Consider the following 16,838-nt stretch of genomic DNA (forward strand, 5'->3'; position numbering starts at 1 on the left):
TTCAGCATATACGTTTAAAAAAAACTGGTGTTCTCAAATCTACAAGGACCATAAAGTACCTAAACAGTTTGACCTCGAGCGTGCCAGATGCAGTCTTGGAACAGGACCATCATTATTTCTAACCTGTCTTCGTAGGATGCACTTTAAAGACATAGCAGCGCTCCCAAGCCTTTCTATGGTCATCTCATGACAATTGAGGCCATGTCATCAGTTTTGGCTAATGCCTGAAAAAACGACTAAAGTGCCCTCTTCAGTAATTCTGGAGCGATTTAAATGTGCATTTTTATTTCGTTTTCCTCGTTGAGTAAAATTATTCAAAAGTTTTGGAATGTAAAAACAAAAACTGTCTTCCTTTCATTGTCTTGCATGGTGTACGTACGATGCTAGAATATTTCTAATTCATCTTCTAAGTATTTTGTTTACTAGTGCTAAAATTGTGCTGATCGCAGGTACTCCCTCCCATTTAACTGGATTATTAGGATTGGCAATTCCACTTTTGAGAACATTGTAAGGATACTTATATTAGGGAACTTTTGTTACAAGTACGAAATTTCTTTCGTCTCTCAGAACTCTCTGTCAACACCACCATTCTTCACATTTGACTGGCGGTTTACCCCTCTCCCAATTCAGTAGTCAAACTGCCTAGAAATTGTCTTCAGTTCCTAAATTTTATTTCTGTCTTTCCTCCTAAAAACGATTTCCCTCTCATCACTCGTTGTGTAGATTATATTTCCTAAATATATTTTTTCACTTTTTCTAGATAGAGCTTCTGGATTTCCGAGGGGAGGACCTATTTGAAGATGGTGGTATCATCAGGCGTATCAAACAAAAAGGGGAGGGCTACTCGAACCCAAATGAAGGTGCAACAGTGAATAGTGAGTATCAGGTACACAATTTATACCGAGTGTTCTTGTAGTCAGTGGAAAGCGATCTACTGAATTTTGACCACCAGGCAGTGAGCTTTGGACAACCACGGGCAATCTGTTTCATCCTTTTTAGACTGTGGATGTTAGGTTGAAGGTGAAACAAGTGTGTGGTGTTGGTGAATATAGTGTGTTGGGGTTACAGTGAGATTTGGGATATTGGAGGGCACTGAGATTTTAAACAATAACATAAGGTAGCTGAGACCACATCGAATGTAAGAGCAGTGGTGAGCAGCGAGTATAAGGGCCATATGGCCTGTGAATGTTGGGACAGTGATAAACGGGGGTGAGGAACTGTGAGCATAAGAGTCAAATGGACTGTAAGTGTTGAGTCAATAGTAAGTGCAGGGGAGACAGTGAAAAAGCAGTGTTTGGGAAAGGGTGGAAGGTGACTTTAGACAAAGGTGGACAGTGTACTAGAGTTGGGTGAAGTGTAGGTTTGCGAGCAGATGGCGAGAGTTGGAGAATGAGTGAGCAGTGACTTTTGGGGCATAGGTGGACGAATTATATGGGAGCACTGGTGGTTAGAAAGGGTGGAGGCAAGGTTGGTTGGCGAAAATAGGTGGTTTGGTGATGGGATTGACAATATGTGTTAGGAAGTTGGAAAGTGATTGTTGGTTTCCAGATGGTGATGTGGATGCCTTTTGGAAGGTGGTGGATGGCACAGGTTAGAGCAAGGGTAGATAAAAAGTAAGTAATGTATAGGGAAACAATGATTGTTTTTTATATAGGACAATTGGCTTTGATAATACAGATAGGGCTGCAAAAGAAAGTATGTGTGATGGTACGTGAGTATAGTGCTTGGAAGACAGGTGACACTGAGACTACAAGTGAGTTTTTGAGAAAAAATCAAAATGATTGTCACAGTACTGTTAATTTCACTGCAGGGGTATCATGAACTACCGATGAGATTTCATGCCCCTCCCCCTAAGACACTCACAATTTCAGGTACTTCTAGAGTGTAATTGGCTTGAGGGGAAAGGAAAGAGACAAAGCAATCAGTCAGTGGGTTGTACTATACTGCAGGTTATACCTAGAAGACTTGCAGATCTTCAGTTATTAATTAGTTTTTCTCAGTTGCACTGTACAACACATTCTGGGATTCTTGATTGCTACTAACAGTTGTTAGTACAGTATATCCCTTAGCTGCCAACTCTCTGGTGCCTGAGGAGATTGTTTACAAACTGAAGATAGGTACACTTGTCCAAAGCATAATAAGTCTGAGTTTTCTCTTTCTTGAGGGAATATATAGCTAAGAATATATTAATACAATAAGAACTCAAATGTGCAAATAACTGGGGCTTAATAAGACGTGGGAAGCTGGTGTTAGGGAGACTGGCACAGTGACGCAGGGCCAGGAGTATGATAGTATGATATATGGGAAGACTGAGACGACAAACTATTGGTATAAGCATGTGTCATGCAAGGTTTGTGGACATGGGAAGACAAATGTTTGCGAAATAGACAATGACAATCAGGCAGGTGGAGCCAAGTAACGTCTGGTGGATCATGGCAGTGGGTGCTATGCTGACTGGTTGGAGAGTGCTTCAACAACCTACAAGAGTGCAGTAGGGTAATTGAAGTTGTTGGTTAGACAGATCTGCAAGTGTTTCGATTGCCTGGGTGCAGTCGGCATGGCTTATTGGGAAGTAAGTTTTTGGGAAATTAGGTAGTCAATGTTAGAGTGGTGGGGTGAGCGATGGTTTAAAAGGTCCACTATGGAAAATGTTGCAGAAACTTTCTTTTGAAGGAAATAGTGATCGGCTATATAAACCTGAGCGTGAAATTGTTAGAAACAGGAAGGAGGAGGCATTTCTGCACCACCCCATCCTTTCCATTTTTTAACACCTTCCTGCAGAAAAGTACAAGGAGGCATACATGCACACTCTGCCCGATATTTAGGGCTATAACCCCACTTTTCAGCGGTGCCAGGCCAAAGCCTGCGTTCCAGAACAGCGTGTTGCTGTTCATCTCCAGGGTCCAGAAAGGAAGCTCTACTCGTATTTTCTTCTGCGCCCCACTCTTATAGGGGTGTAGGGGCTACTCATTAGCCTCTGCACTGTCATAATACAGGGGCTCAAGATCGACTTGTCTTTTACCAACAACCCTTTACTGCAAGAGTCAAGTCTTGTTTCTTCATTTCTACTGCAGTTCGGTACACGCTAGCACCACAGAGACACAGTATATGCCCGAGCTTGTCCCCAGTACTCCAGAACTGGAGGGTAGACCGCAGACGTGTTTGTAAGGAGTCAGGAGAGCTCTTCTTGGATGCACAGAGCTTGCGTTCTGATGTATTCATGTGCTGCTTCTGATTACTGTAGTATTGCAGGTTTTGCTGTCTGTCTTTTTGTAATCACAGTACAAATTGCTCGGAGCACATCGTGTTCCTGCCAGCCGTGGTGAGAACACTGTGTGCTGATCATCTTCTCCAAAAACAACAGCAAACAATCTTACTCTGAGCTCCTCTGGAAAGAATACCATTTAATCTCACCACGTGAACTGTCCCGAAGAGAACAGTACACGGCCTCACCCTCGTTTCCGCCAAAAAGAACAGAAAACACACTTACCCTGGGGCCTGACAAAAAGGACTGAGTCCATGCAGACCCGTTCCCTTTAGTTCTCTCAGCCCTTGCCATTTAGGGCCAGAACTATCATTATTGTAAATAGCAATTACCTAATTGCGATTTTCTCCAAATCGCAATTAAGTATTCGCTATTGGAATGTATGAAACTCCGTGCGTTTCATTTAACGTTTCCTAATGGGTTGCAAATCGATCTACCTCATTAATATTAGAGACAGGTCTCAATTTGCAACCCATTAGGAAACACCAGAAAAATCACAGGGATGGTGACCTGCTGGGGTCAGCAGGCCACCATGTCTGTGATTGCTTTTAAAAAAGCAAACTTTTTAAAAAAATTTAATGCAGCCTGCTTTAGAGGAAACGAGATGCATTTAAAAGAGAAAAATGAAACGTTTTCTTCTCATTTTCTAAGAGTAGACGGACCACTGTGAATGGTAGCAAAAATGTTTTTAAGATCAGACAAAGGCGAAGAGGTCCTTTGGAGATCCCTTCCCATTTGCAAATGGGTCACTGCCTCCTCTACATAGTTGGTAAAATATGAATGTTTTGCAACCGTATTCCGATCACAAAACATTTGTACATGCCAGTTCTATTCAGCATTAGGAAGGGACGTCCTAAACACTCCCTTCCTAATACCGAATCGCAAAAGCAAAATGCAATTTGGTAACAAGTTACCAAGTCACATTTTGCCTTTTGTACACAGCAGAAGCATTTTACCGTTCACAAACGGCCCCGTAAAATGGTACGTACATCTGGCCCTTAGTCTCTAAAGTCGTACCTTGTCTAACCCCAGCTACCCCTCCTACTCTCCCGGCCATACCTCATATTATCTTGGTCTTACACCTTACTACCCAACCCAGTCTTCTGTAACCCCAGGCAAGTCATTTTCTCCCCTTGTTTGCAGTCTTGCACCTTACTTACACCAACCCAGCCCCTCCTAAACCCACACCGTACACCTTACGACCCTAATGCCAGATTTCCCTTATCCCAGACAGCCTCTTTCTCTCCTTGCCCTTTCCCTTAATACCCCATATAATGCATGCCTTGCACCTTACTGCCCCCAGCCCAGTCTTTCCTAAAATTGCACCTTACGACCAGCCTCTCCCAACTCCAGACTCCTGCTCCCCTGCCTTGTCTCTTACTACCCCAGCCTTGTCCCATACAGTGCTAGTCTTTCACCCTAATGCCCACAACCCAGGGTTCCAGTGACAGCAGCCAGGCCCTTTACTCCCACTGTATTGTCCTTACATTGCCACTATTGCTTCCAAGGTAGTTTTGGTGTCTAGGATAGCTTGCAATATCTTTTCAAACTGTGTTGTGTGCGTTTGTAGTGTTGACTCCATCTTCTGTAGTGCCCGGTACGTAACGGAGGGCTCCGCGGGCGGAGGAGAAGCGCCTGAGTCCATGTTCCCTGGGGGCGCCCGCGGGTCTTCGCTTTGCCCATTGAATATCTGAAATGTCTTCGGGCCGCAGTTGGTGAGTTTCTGGTTGAGTAAAAAGTAGGATTAACACTGTTATTAGTGTCTTACGGTATTATTGTGGTTGGGTGCCCTTTGCGTGGCACCAGCCGCCGGGCGTAGGATGAGCTTATCACGACTATGCAGGCCGCCTGATTTGTGCTTGATGGGGTAATTTCCCAGTTCCCAAGAGCTTGAGCGCGGGGGGTCAGTCAGATTATATTAAGCAGGTAGATCCTGGAATTTTGGCAATTTATTGTACAAGTGCTCTAATCCTTGTCTGTGGGTTTAAATCATAGTCAGTTCTCAGGACAGGCAGAGCCGAACGGGTGTGGTTGAGGGAGGATCACTCTAGCTGATTGGTGTATGCTCCGAAGAGGATTTGGACTTTTAGGTAGCCGACAATAAGTCAATGGAGAGAGTCACAGGCTGGGCCAATGCACAGAACAGTCCAGAACAGGCGCTTCTCCAATAAATTTATGTTTATGGGATCTCATTTGCTCATGCGTACTCATGAGGGCCATTGTACATTGTGGGAGCGCCGCAACTAGAATAATGTCGCCGATGGGGCGCAAAGACGTCCGCGGAGCTATATTTAGATGTCTGTCTGGAATTAGGCAGATACTCTACCAGCCGGTATCTCTGCAGCCTCTCTGGATCCCGTGCGATCGCGGCTGCCTTCCGTTTGGGGCTTGCAGCTCTGCTCGTGATTGCCGTGGTCGCAATTTCCTGTTGGGACGGGCACGGCATCAAGGTATGTCCGAGTGATTTTTACTTTTGTTGATCCTCGCACTTTAGCGAGGACAGCTGAGGCCTTAAGGTCCGTGGGGCTAAGCGGCAGGGAGCCCGCAGGCTCAGCCCGCCTGTTATGGCGGCCGAGACGGCACCCTGGGATGGGTGCGGTTTTCCATATGCAAGGTGCCTGGGGCCGGCTCGCGTAAGCCGGCTCTCACCTGCTTTAAGGGCAGCGAGCCCTCTGCACCAGTCGGTCCGCTCCGTGTTTGCCCGGCCCCTACGGGTCCACGCCGAGCCCCAGCCCAAGTGATGAAGGGCAGCTCTACGGCCCAGAGCCGCACCCGACTAGGCTGCGTCCACTGTAATGCGGCCCATCAGTCCGGCAGGCAGTCCGCGATTCCTGGGCGTATACAGTGCCCAAGCTAGATCAATGGTCGCCGGTGAGGGTCCTAGGAGCAGAGAGGGTGACGTCTTCCACTGAGAAGGTCGAAGGCGTCTTCTTCAGGATGTTTGGCAAAGGCCGGGAGTGGAGCTGCAGTTTATGCGGCCGCTCCGGTTGCCATGCTGGCCACGCCCCCGACATACATCACCGTTATATAAAGAGTTTCACTAGTGGTACCATCTCTTCACCAGCGTGGTATGTAACACCTTTTGCTTGTGCCACCTCATCTCAAGCATCCTGTGTTCCAGGTATTACAATAGACAAGCCTCTTCAGCCATTCACAGCATTCATACTTCCAGAGGATCCCTTGCAAATACACTTGGATTTCTTAGTCCTCTCACCAGCTAAAAGGGCATCAAAGGCAACTTCCATGTCCCCAGTCAGAAATTGGAAACCTTCACCAATTAGTACAACACTACAGAGAATACCCTCTAGCAGAAGGGATGCATCCTTTTCCAGGTACAGATCAAGATCTTCTTATTTTGATTCAACGCATACCTCTGATACTCTATCACCACAACAGTCATCTTCTAGAGTATGTCCTATAAATGATATTCTTACGTTTAATAATGACGTTATTAGAGGAGCAACTAGGCTAAATATTAACATAGACACACCTCAACCCACGGTTTGTCACTCTCGAAACGCTACAACCGAGAGCAGCTCTGAAACCTCTTCTTCCTCTTCTACCAGTCCTGTTGGACATTGTAAAAGAAAAATGTTGTCTTAACCCACCCACTGTTAAAGGCGTCACTCAAAGGCGTCTAAAGAAATATCAAACTACCCAACAGGATCATGATTTACTCATAATGGATCCTAAACCTGATACAATCATTGTTACAGTGGTTAAAAGGAAACATGCTTCTGCTCCAAAATCCATGGCTCCTCCTGACAGAGAGAGCAAGAGACCTGACACTGTAGAGAAAAGGATCTGTGGTACAGCTTCCAATCACTTAAAAATGCCAATGCTGCTGCTCCTCTAGTGAGATATCAAGTAGAGATTTGAAATGGTATGGAATTATTTGCCTCTGTTTTACCAGGCAAAAGGATTTTCTTGAAATGGTTAAAGAAGGCTTTCTAATCCCGAACCAATCTATTAGTGCAGCAGTTTGCTCGGTTGAAAGCTCTGCCACATCATTCTGCAGTGTTGCCTGGCATGTTGCCAGTTAGTCTACTACTTGAGCACTACACGTATTTTAACTCCTGTGTTGTTTTTTTTATTTTTTATTTGCGCCGCATTTTAATACTTGTAAACGTAACTGCTGATGATTTACCATCTCCTTGGTCCACCTCAGATTAGTAGGAGCCGATTGTTGTGGAGGGAGAGTCCGTGCTGCCCACTTCTCGGTTGCCATTTTTGGAATGCCATATTGTAATGCAGGACTAGTTGTTCTCCACATTGGAGACGGCTATTTAAGCCTGTTGGTGCCAGTCTGCATCTGGACTGCGCCCTGCAATGTCAGGAAGGTCTCCATTTTTTGTTTACTTCAAAGAACAAGTATTGAGTTTACAACATTGGGTTACACCACTGCCATGCTCTCCTTTTGGGTTTGAGGAACTGTATCGATCAAAAAGGTTTACTTGCACCACATGTGGGTTTAGGGTGACCCATCCTCCTGCCCTCACAATTGCATCACTTAATTTCAATAACTCCCAAAATATAGGCACAGTAAAAAAGGGAGAAGCCTTGTGGGAATTAAAACTTAATGGATTCCTAAACAATGCCAGTTCTTCGATCAAGCACAAAATTGAGTTTGCCGAATTCACACTTGCTCATGACCCTAACTGGGTGTTCATTACGGAGACCTGGGCTAATGATTCATGGGGTCCTGACTTGGCAGACACAATCCCTTCAGGATACACAGCTCTCGGATTAGACTGGGAGGTGGACCGGCCATTGTACACAAATTAGAATATCATTGTCACCTGGAGGTGGTTCAGTGTACAAGTCCCGGTGAGGGTTTATTTTTTACCATAAAAATATCATCTATCAGCTAGTTTACTGGGATACCAGTATACAGATCCCCAGGACTGTGTGTCTGGCCGAACCTGCAAATCGCATTGAACCACACCTAGCAAAAAGCTGGGTGATTTCAATTTCCATCTGGAAGAGTAAAGACTCCAGAGTACTTAAGGACACTCTGGCTTGTGTCGGGCTCCTGCTGTTGCTCAGGGTCCCTTCACACACAGCAGGACACACACTAGACAGGATTTTGTCTAATGATTGTTGGTGCAAAATTCGTTACCACTAAGTTGGTCTGATCACTGGGCAGTATCTTTCTCACTTACACTGCCATTCATCCAGAATAAGGGCACCCTTATAAATACAAAGACTCCTAAAAGGGACTGGAAGGGGCTCTCAGCTGAATCCTTTTCCAGTGCCCTTAGAAGTAAGCATTGTGTTGAATATGAGGATGTGGACAAAGGGGCAGAATAATTCTCAGCTTGGCTGGGCTCAGCGGTTGATAAGGTAGCGCCCAGGCAGGAAATTAAGTGTTGAGGGGGAAGATGCCCATGGCCCCTTGATTCGCAGAATGGCTTTAGACTCCTTGCACAGGCATGCCGATTCCAGGAACATTCCTGTAGGAAAAATTATGAGGACCAGAAAAAACCTTATACAAGATAGCCATGAAAGAATATAAATTAGCTGTAAAAATAAAAAACACTCTACTGTACTAGTAAAATTGAGTCTTCCAGTTACCCCAAAAAACTTTTTAAAGTTATCCACCAGCTTTCAGTCCCCTCAGAAACAGAGAGCTCACAAGAGTTCTGCAACAAGCTGGCAGAATTCTTTCAATCTCAAATTATTATAAATATCCATAAAGAATTTCCTTCTCCAAATACAGATGTTTATACCTTCTCTCGATTAAGCACTCAGTCACAGCCGAGCACCCTAGAAACAGTGGAGAATGAGGAGAAATACTTAGTGGTGTTTTGTTTTCTACCTGTGACATATGATCTAATGGAGTCTCATCTTCTTGGTATCAATATCGGGATCCCCACTTAAACCCTGTCCCCCTAAAACCCTACAACTGGCAGCTGGTATGAGAGCTCAACCTTTAACTTCCATCCTAGATAAAGTTATTGTCTCTGGCTGTTACCCACGTCTTTGGAATGAGGCAGTGGTCTGACCAATGCACAAGAAGCCTTATCTAGACTCCAATGACCTTAAGAACTATCGCTCTAGCTCCCTGCTTCCTATCCCAGGCAAGATCCTAAAGAAGCATCTAAACCAGCATCTGATGGCCCATGTGGAGGAACAGGGACTGTTGAGTATCTGCAGCAGAGAGCATCAGAAGCCTAGTCGATGCAGGGCAGGCTACGGCTTTGATCCTTCTGGATCTGGCTGTACCCTTTGGCACCATCTCTTCAACCCTGCTTAAGGAATGCTTACAGGAATTGGGACTTAAGGATATTGCTTTGAAAGTGCTCATCTCATTGAATCAGTTTGAATCTGAATAATTTTCCTTGCCATGTGAGGATCCTTAGGATTCGTTCCTGAGCCCCACACTGTTTAACCTCTACGTCTCTCCACTGGCCAAGCTTATACGCTCCTTGGGGCTGCTGGCTGTGTCATATGCTGACGATACCCAGATAATTCTGTTGATCTCGAAAGACATGGATGTCATTGTGGCTAATTTCAATAACAGCATGAAGGCAGTGGCCTTGTGGATGGGCAATAATTGTTTGAAGGTCATCTGTGATAGGACGGATGTTTTGATTTTTGGGAGCCAAACATTTATTTGGAATAGCAGCTGGTGGCCACATTTACTGGGCACTCTAACCACTCCAATGGACTTAGTGAAAAATCCAGGAGTAATCATGAACAGTGAGTTGTCACTGAACCTCTAGGTTAATCACACGGTGACAACTTGCTTCCGGATTATCAGAATGTTGAAGAAAGTCTTTCCGAACATCCCTCTTCTGGCACACAAATAATGAGCCCTGGCGCTTATTTCATTTAGGATTGATTATTGCAATGCGTTTTACCTTGATACCAACAAGACAACACAATCAAACCTGTAAATAGTGCAAAATGCAGTGGCAAGACTGACCTCGAATATTCCTATACATCAGTCGGTCTCCAGATGTAACGCCACGCTCAGACGCAGCGTCTCTTTCTGTCCTTGCGGATGGAACGCGCTACTGATATTCGGAGCGCCGTTCCCCGCGTTTTTTGACTACACATTCTGGGAAGCATATATTTCGCTCCCGATCGCGCTACACTTACCTGTAGCCCTTTTTTCTTCTTTTTGTTGTTGGTGGTGGGTTTGTCGGGTCTTTTTGCCAGTCTCTGTCCATGTTGTGTCCATCTTGTCTTCTTCGTGTTTTTGTCCCAGCATGCTCTGTTTTTCTTTTATACTACTTTCTTTTTCCTATACTGGTCTGTGGGCTCTTCCCAATTCAAGATGGTGTTCTTTTCCTTTTCCTGTGATGTCACTTCCCTTTTCTCAGTATATAAGTCAGTCAGTCTTGTTCCACCTTGCGTTGCAAACACTTCCTTCTGGTTGTGCTGTTCGCTCCTGTTCTTTGTTCCTGCTTTTTGCCTTGGGAGATTTTTGCCTGTTCTTTGTTCCTGCTTTTTGCCTTGGGAGATTTGCCTATTTTTGTTTCCTGTTGTCAAGTCCTGTTTTTTCTTGTTTTTCTTCAGGAGTTCCTCTTTGAGGTTTTTTCCCCAGTGTTGGGGTTTTTTCCCTCTGGGACTCCTTCTGGAGGGTACGGTCTGCTTTGGCGTAGCCTGTCAAGCGGCACCGTGGCTACTAGAAGGGGTCGCCCTTATCTGGGAGTATCCAGAACCTGTAGAAGACTTGGTGTATTCGCCAACCCGGTATCCAGAGGTGAGAAGTCCCACGCAGTATGTAACACCAGAGGCCTACTGGAACTTCATTGGCTTCTGGTGAAAAAGCACATTATGATTAAGGCACTTTGTATTGTTCATAAAGCTTTGTTCAGTGTAAGTCCCTATGGAATCAAAATCATGTTTTATTGGTATATGCCAATGAAAAATCTTTGCCCAACAGATCATAATTGGGTTGTTGTCTCCAGAATTCGGAAAAAGAGATGGGGAGGCAGAGCTTTCTCAGTTGCAGCAGCTAGGCTCTGGAACTCCCTCCTTTATCATCTTACTTGTTTGAAGATGCATACTCCTTTCAGGAAGGCCTTAAAGACCTATCTTTTTTCACTGTAAGGAGGTTAGTTTCATCAGTGCAATCAGGAGTCAGCCTACTGCCAAGCGGTATAGCAGGCCTAATCTTTTAGCACCTTGACGCCGCAAGGCATTTGTGCGCTCATACAAATCCATATCATATCATATCATGTGATTTCACTAAGATCATCCTGGCTTTGTTTATCCTCCTTAAAACCCGATGCTCAGTCAAGTATTGCAAATTCACAATTTTTCAGGTTCCTCACTCTTCAAGGTCAGCTGCTGAGCCCTATTAAAAAATAAGGGCCATATTTATACTTTTTGACGCAAAACTGCGCTAACGCAGTTTTGCGTCAAAAAAATTAGCGCCGGCTAACGCCATTCTGAAGCGCCATGCGGGCGCCGTATTTAATCAATGACGTTAGCCGGCGTTAGCCGCCGGCGCTGCCTGGTGTGCGTGGAAAAAAACGACGTACACCAGGCAGCGCCGGCGTAGGGGGATATGGGGCTTGGGCGTCAAGAAATGGGGCAAGTCAGGTTGAGGCAATTTTTTCGCCTCAACCCGATTTGTGCCATTTTTTTTCACTCCCAACCCCCATAGAAATGACTCCTGTCTTAGCAAAGGCAGGAGTCATGCCCCCTTGCCCAATGGCCATGCCCAGGGGACTTCTGTCCCCTGGGCATGGCCATTGGGCATAGTGGCATGTAGGGGGGCACAAATCAGGCCCCCCTATGCCACAAAAAAAACAAAAAAAAACACTTACCTGAACTTACCTTAATGTCCCTGGGATGGGTCCCTCCAGCCTTGGGTGTCCTCCTGGGGTGGGCAAGGGTGACAGGGGGTGTCCCTGGGGGCATGGGAGGGCACCTCTGGGCTCCTTCAGAGCCCACAGGTCCCTTAACGCCTGCCTTTTGCAGGCGCTAAAAAACGGCGCAAAAGCGGCCGTACATCATTTTTTTTTACCCGCCCACTCCCGGGTGTGAATTTTGCCCAGGAGTATAAATCCGACGCACATGCCTCGGAGTCGATTTTTTAGACGTGAACGCCTACCTTGCATCTCATTAACGCAAAGTAGGTGTCCACGCTAAAAAATGACGCAAACTCCATGGACTTTGGCGCTAGACGCGTCTAACGCCAAAGTATAAATATGGAGTTAGTTTTGCGTTGAAATTGCGTCAAAAAAAACGACGCAATTCCGGCACAAACGGAGTATAAATATGCCCCTAAGATTGAAAAAAGAATGCAGCATGGAGGGGTGGGGAGTAACAATGGAGTGAGAAGGGGAGCATCCAGGCTGAAATAAACATGGATTAGCGTCTGGAGCAGCAAGAGTGGAGATCAATGAAGGAGGTGTGTGGGGGTGTTAAATTTTGAAAAATGAGCTTAGTAGGAAGGTGTGAGAGAGTCCACAGGTGAGCTAGGGGCAGCTGGGTTAGCATCATTGAGAGCACAGGGTCATTGAATTGAACTGTGGAGGAGCTCACAAGAAAACACATGTGCTCACAGTGCAAAAGAAAAAAGTAGTTCCCTCACTATAAGCAATGGAAGGATACCAGTGATCCACTCAAAAAGATGGTAAAGATGCTATGATCCAGGAGAGGACTAACACAAAAAGATGAAGCAAAGCTATAAAAAAGAAGCAAGCCAATGAAACTGTCAAGAAAGCCAACCAGTGGTCAGCAGTGAGCTGGCCCAAAGCCCACTGCAAGTATTGGTATTGTACACAATAGGTCTTTGACAGAAGACACGTAAAAAACACAGCAATGTCACTTTATGGCCGGCGCTTGTTTTATTTTTATCTCAACATTGCACATTGACAGACCTTCCGTTCTTTTATCTGACTTTCTATAGAAGGATAAAATTACTGTAACCTTTTTATCTTTATTTTGCAAGGAAAAAATAATTAAAAGTAATGTTTTGACATTTCACTCACACATTTTATTTTGTTTAATAAAATCTACTTATGGGGAAGTTTTCTTTTAGCTCATTCTTTTTCCTTCTGTTTTGGACTGCTTGAGGAACAGTAGCAGAATATTTAATCACTGGCTTCTGTTTATATTTGTATTTCTCTTTTTCTCTGTGTAGATTCATTTTTGGGGTCTCTCTGTCCCTGGTGTAATCTCTTTTAACCCCCTATCTCATGCCCATCAGTTTGGTTGGTTTGTGGGCTTGCCTTTTAACATTCGCTTGATTTAATTACTGAAAAGCATGCATGCGTAATGCCTTTCCGGTGCTTACCCCGCCTCAAGCGCACCGGGCAAATACTGAAAACATACGAGGCTCCATGTTTGCATTATGGTTTCTGGACTACTTTTTCTCTTTAATTCGTAGGCAGCGCAATCTCGCTGGGTAGTAGTTGAGCACTTTGCATGACATCGACCCTGTTACATGGATATTTGCACTTTTGCCGGTTACATGGATAATTGCATTTTTGCTGGTTACATGGATAATTGTATTTTTGCTGATACGTTTCACTGTGAGCGAACTTCTGTTTCCTTTTGTGTGTTTGCTTTACGCTCATGGTGGCCGGCCTCTCGCTTATGTGAAACTGTTTTACTTTTCAGTTTATGTGGCAGGAAAAGTCCGGTTAGGAGTTTACAACGCTAATAGCTTTAACTCGAGCAAACGCGAAACCCATTGCAAATGATTGTTTTCCTCAAACTGCCCCGCAAGAGGGAGGGTTGTCAGAGGGGACAAAATGCCCAGGCCAGTGCTTTCCAGAGTCCAGCGCTGCCTCAGCAACATTTCTTTATACATATGCAATGTCGCGATGTGAAAGAGAGCAGTGAACCCTTTTGCACCATGATTGTGGAATGAAATACGACACGTTTACAGAGCGGTGGGCCCCGCATTCCTCTATAACTGGATGTCTGTGCGCCTGCTCCAATAAGGATGGCTAGGCTCGTTTACCTCATCAAAATTGTGATGTTCCTATTAGTTATAAAGGAGTGTACATTCTTCATGATGTGATGATCTCCTGTCCAGAAAATAAATTACTGCCTCTGCTTTCAAAGGCCTGGGTTTAAATCAGTATTCCCAGGACACCTTCAGATGATAACATATTTATATCGCTAACATTGTTTTGTTTAGCAGTTTTTTTTATAGCAGGTATAGACCTACTTCAAGGTGCATGGCATGAATGCGCGGTTTTATGGGCCAACGTTTTAGAATATGAGAAGAACCACTTTATTTATAGCCCATCTAAAAATGAATAGCAACATATCCACTCATTAAGCCCTTGATGTAAAGAGGCATGTCCTGACACAAAAAGGTGCTTCTTTTCGTGATATATGTAGGTTTAAGTCGCACAAGATTACATGTTTCTGAGAGGTATCTTGGGCATTATTATTAGCCATGAACTTTGCAATGCAGAAAATGTTCGGAAAGCCAGAAGTCCTTAATCTGATGACAGCTGCAGTAACTCTTACTGTGCAGCAGCATCCTGTTAACCAACCCTTTCGATGGTACACACCTGTGTAACCTACATATGATGAAGGAATGTATGTTGTTGTCAACCTTAACAACTGGCATCCCCTCCATCACCTACAAGAATTGTGCTTCTTTTTACCTCCCGAATCAGAAATCACCCCATGAACTGCTGTCCCTTGAAAATGTCCCAAGCAGCGACCAAACACCTGTTACCTATCCTGAGTAATTCAAACGATGTTGTTTTGAACTGCGTAAAAATGTCCATTTGTCCAGTATTTGGACAATAATAAAATAACTGTTTTATGGATAGTATCAGAAATATAATGCTGTGCTTCCTTTAACTGTTTCTACATGTAGTTAGTTGTTGATTCCCAAACATTACAACTGACATCACTGGCAGCAAGCTGTATCATGGCTAAAACACCTACTGTTAATGAGTAATTATTAATCTATATTGTTAGTCACACTGCACTTACCTTTGTAGAGGACCAACAACAACTGGACCAATACTACTACTGTAGCATTTTGTTGTAAAGGGCCCCTTTTTGGATGGTCACCCACACTTTTTGCTGTCAGTTGCAGTTGTTTTCGACCAGTCAGTGTACTGAGACCTTCTAACCAGACCCCAGTACCAGTACTCTTTCCCTTAAATTGTATGTCAAATTGAATAGGTCAATTATCGCCCATGTAAGTCCCTAGTAAATGGTACCCAGGGCAAGGGTGGTAAAGGGGGTTACCCGGGCTGCAGCACTGACTGTGCCACCCTGAGTAACCCAAGTAAAAGAGAGACTGCAGAGCTGCCATGTCAGCCTGCATGAACAGCCTGCTGTTCAAGTGAGACTCTGCCCACATCAGGTGCAGGTAGAGTCCCTGTTATTGTCCATGGACAGGTCAGTCACCCCTAAGGTTGGCCCCTTCTAGCCCAGGAGGAAGGTTGCACTGTCCCATGAGTGAGGACATATGTGCAGAAGCACATATGCCCCCTTGCTGGCATTTAAAACTCAATGTTGGCCCGGTTAACCGGCGGTCCATTGGATAACATGGGCTGGCATCTGACCACTGCTCAGATGTCCAGCTTTGCAATGGTGCGGCCAAATTCCATTGTGTTTGGTATCAGATACTGTGCTTTTTAACCCTGAAGATGATGCCCATGTTTAGGTTTAAAAAGCAGATGTCCAGGTGGCACCCTTAGAGGGTGCCCACCAAGTTATCGAGATCTGTACCGGGCTCTCCCGAGCCTCTGCCATCACAGACAAGAGTCTGACCTCCTTCTGATGGTGCTAGCACATTGGCAGGACAAACGACAAAGGGCCTGAGCAGGAAGGAGGTCACACATCCTCCCTCCCAGGCTGACTAGTGAGAAAAGCATTAGGGTGGTGGACCTCAAAGGGTTCCCCACCTTTGATGTGTAAGTAGCTGTCCCCCCAGTGGAGGACAAAGCCCTTCCTGCCCTGGACTCTATCCCCCAGGGCGAAGAAGAGGACACAGAGAGACCTATGGAGACCAGTACTGGAAACAAGTGCCCGACATGTGCCCGAGGTGAAGATTCATTGGTCCCAGGAAGAGGAGGGACCCCAGTGTACACCGAGAATCCAAGGAAGACTCCCCTAACTGGTGGTACCAGTCGCCTGTAACTTGCAGGAGTAAAGGTGGGCTGAGATCAACGAACTGCGACCTGACAGGCTCTAAGTGTCTGAGCCTAAACAAACTCTGTGGCCAGCATCTAAACAATGGGAGTAAGGCCCATGCCAAGTTCCAATCTTCTACTCCCTGCCACACGACCTCCAGCTGCCAGAAAGCCTGTGGACCACCCTTACAGCTACTAAGGCTTCTCTGTCGCCTGCCCGGAAACCGACAGCCACACAACGTTGACCAACTCTAGAGAACCCCCCAGCGACCCTTCTCCTGTGGTTTTCAGCCTGAACTAAGTGACTTTGACTGGAGCAACAAAGCATCTTTGGCACGACCAGCCCCGTGATTGATAGCCAGAAGTCGCCTCTGCACTGGGAACCGCCGGACGAGGTGATGAAGATCCAACTGTCGATTCCTGGTCCTGGCCCCCCAAAGACCTCTACTTACAATGGTTAGAGTGTGATTCCACTCCCAAGTCCAGTTTTGCAACAG

At 45.3% G+C, this 16,838-nt stretch overlaps 1 protein-coding gene across 4 annotated transcripts in view; it reads left to right on the plus strand.

Annotated features, from left to right (window-relative positions):
• Positions 1-16,838, plus strand: part of FKBP5 (FKBP prolyl isomerase 5) — an 805,772-nt gene that overhangs the window by 484,065 nt on the left and 304,869 nt on the right. For all 4 annotated transcript variants that reach the window (XR_011204865.1, XM_069238765.1, XM_069238763.1 and 1 more), the window contains one exon: positions 761-875. Coding sequence is in view for 3 of the 4 variants with exons in the window: in XM_069238765.1 (XP_069094866.1) it covers positions 761-875 (115 nt within the window). In the remaining variant the exon portion in view is untranslated. The remainder of the gene's footprint in view (positions 1-760; positions 876-16,838) is intronic.

Source organism: Pleurodeles waltl, chromosome 6 (genome assembly GCF_031143425.1).
Source record: "Pleurodeles waltl isolate 20211129_DDA chromosome 6, aPleWal1.hap1.20221129, whole genome shotgun sequence".
NCBI classification, from domain to species: Eukaryota; Metazoa; Chordata; class Amphibia; order Caudata; family Salamandridae; genus Pleurodeles; species Pleurodeles waltl.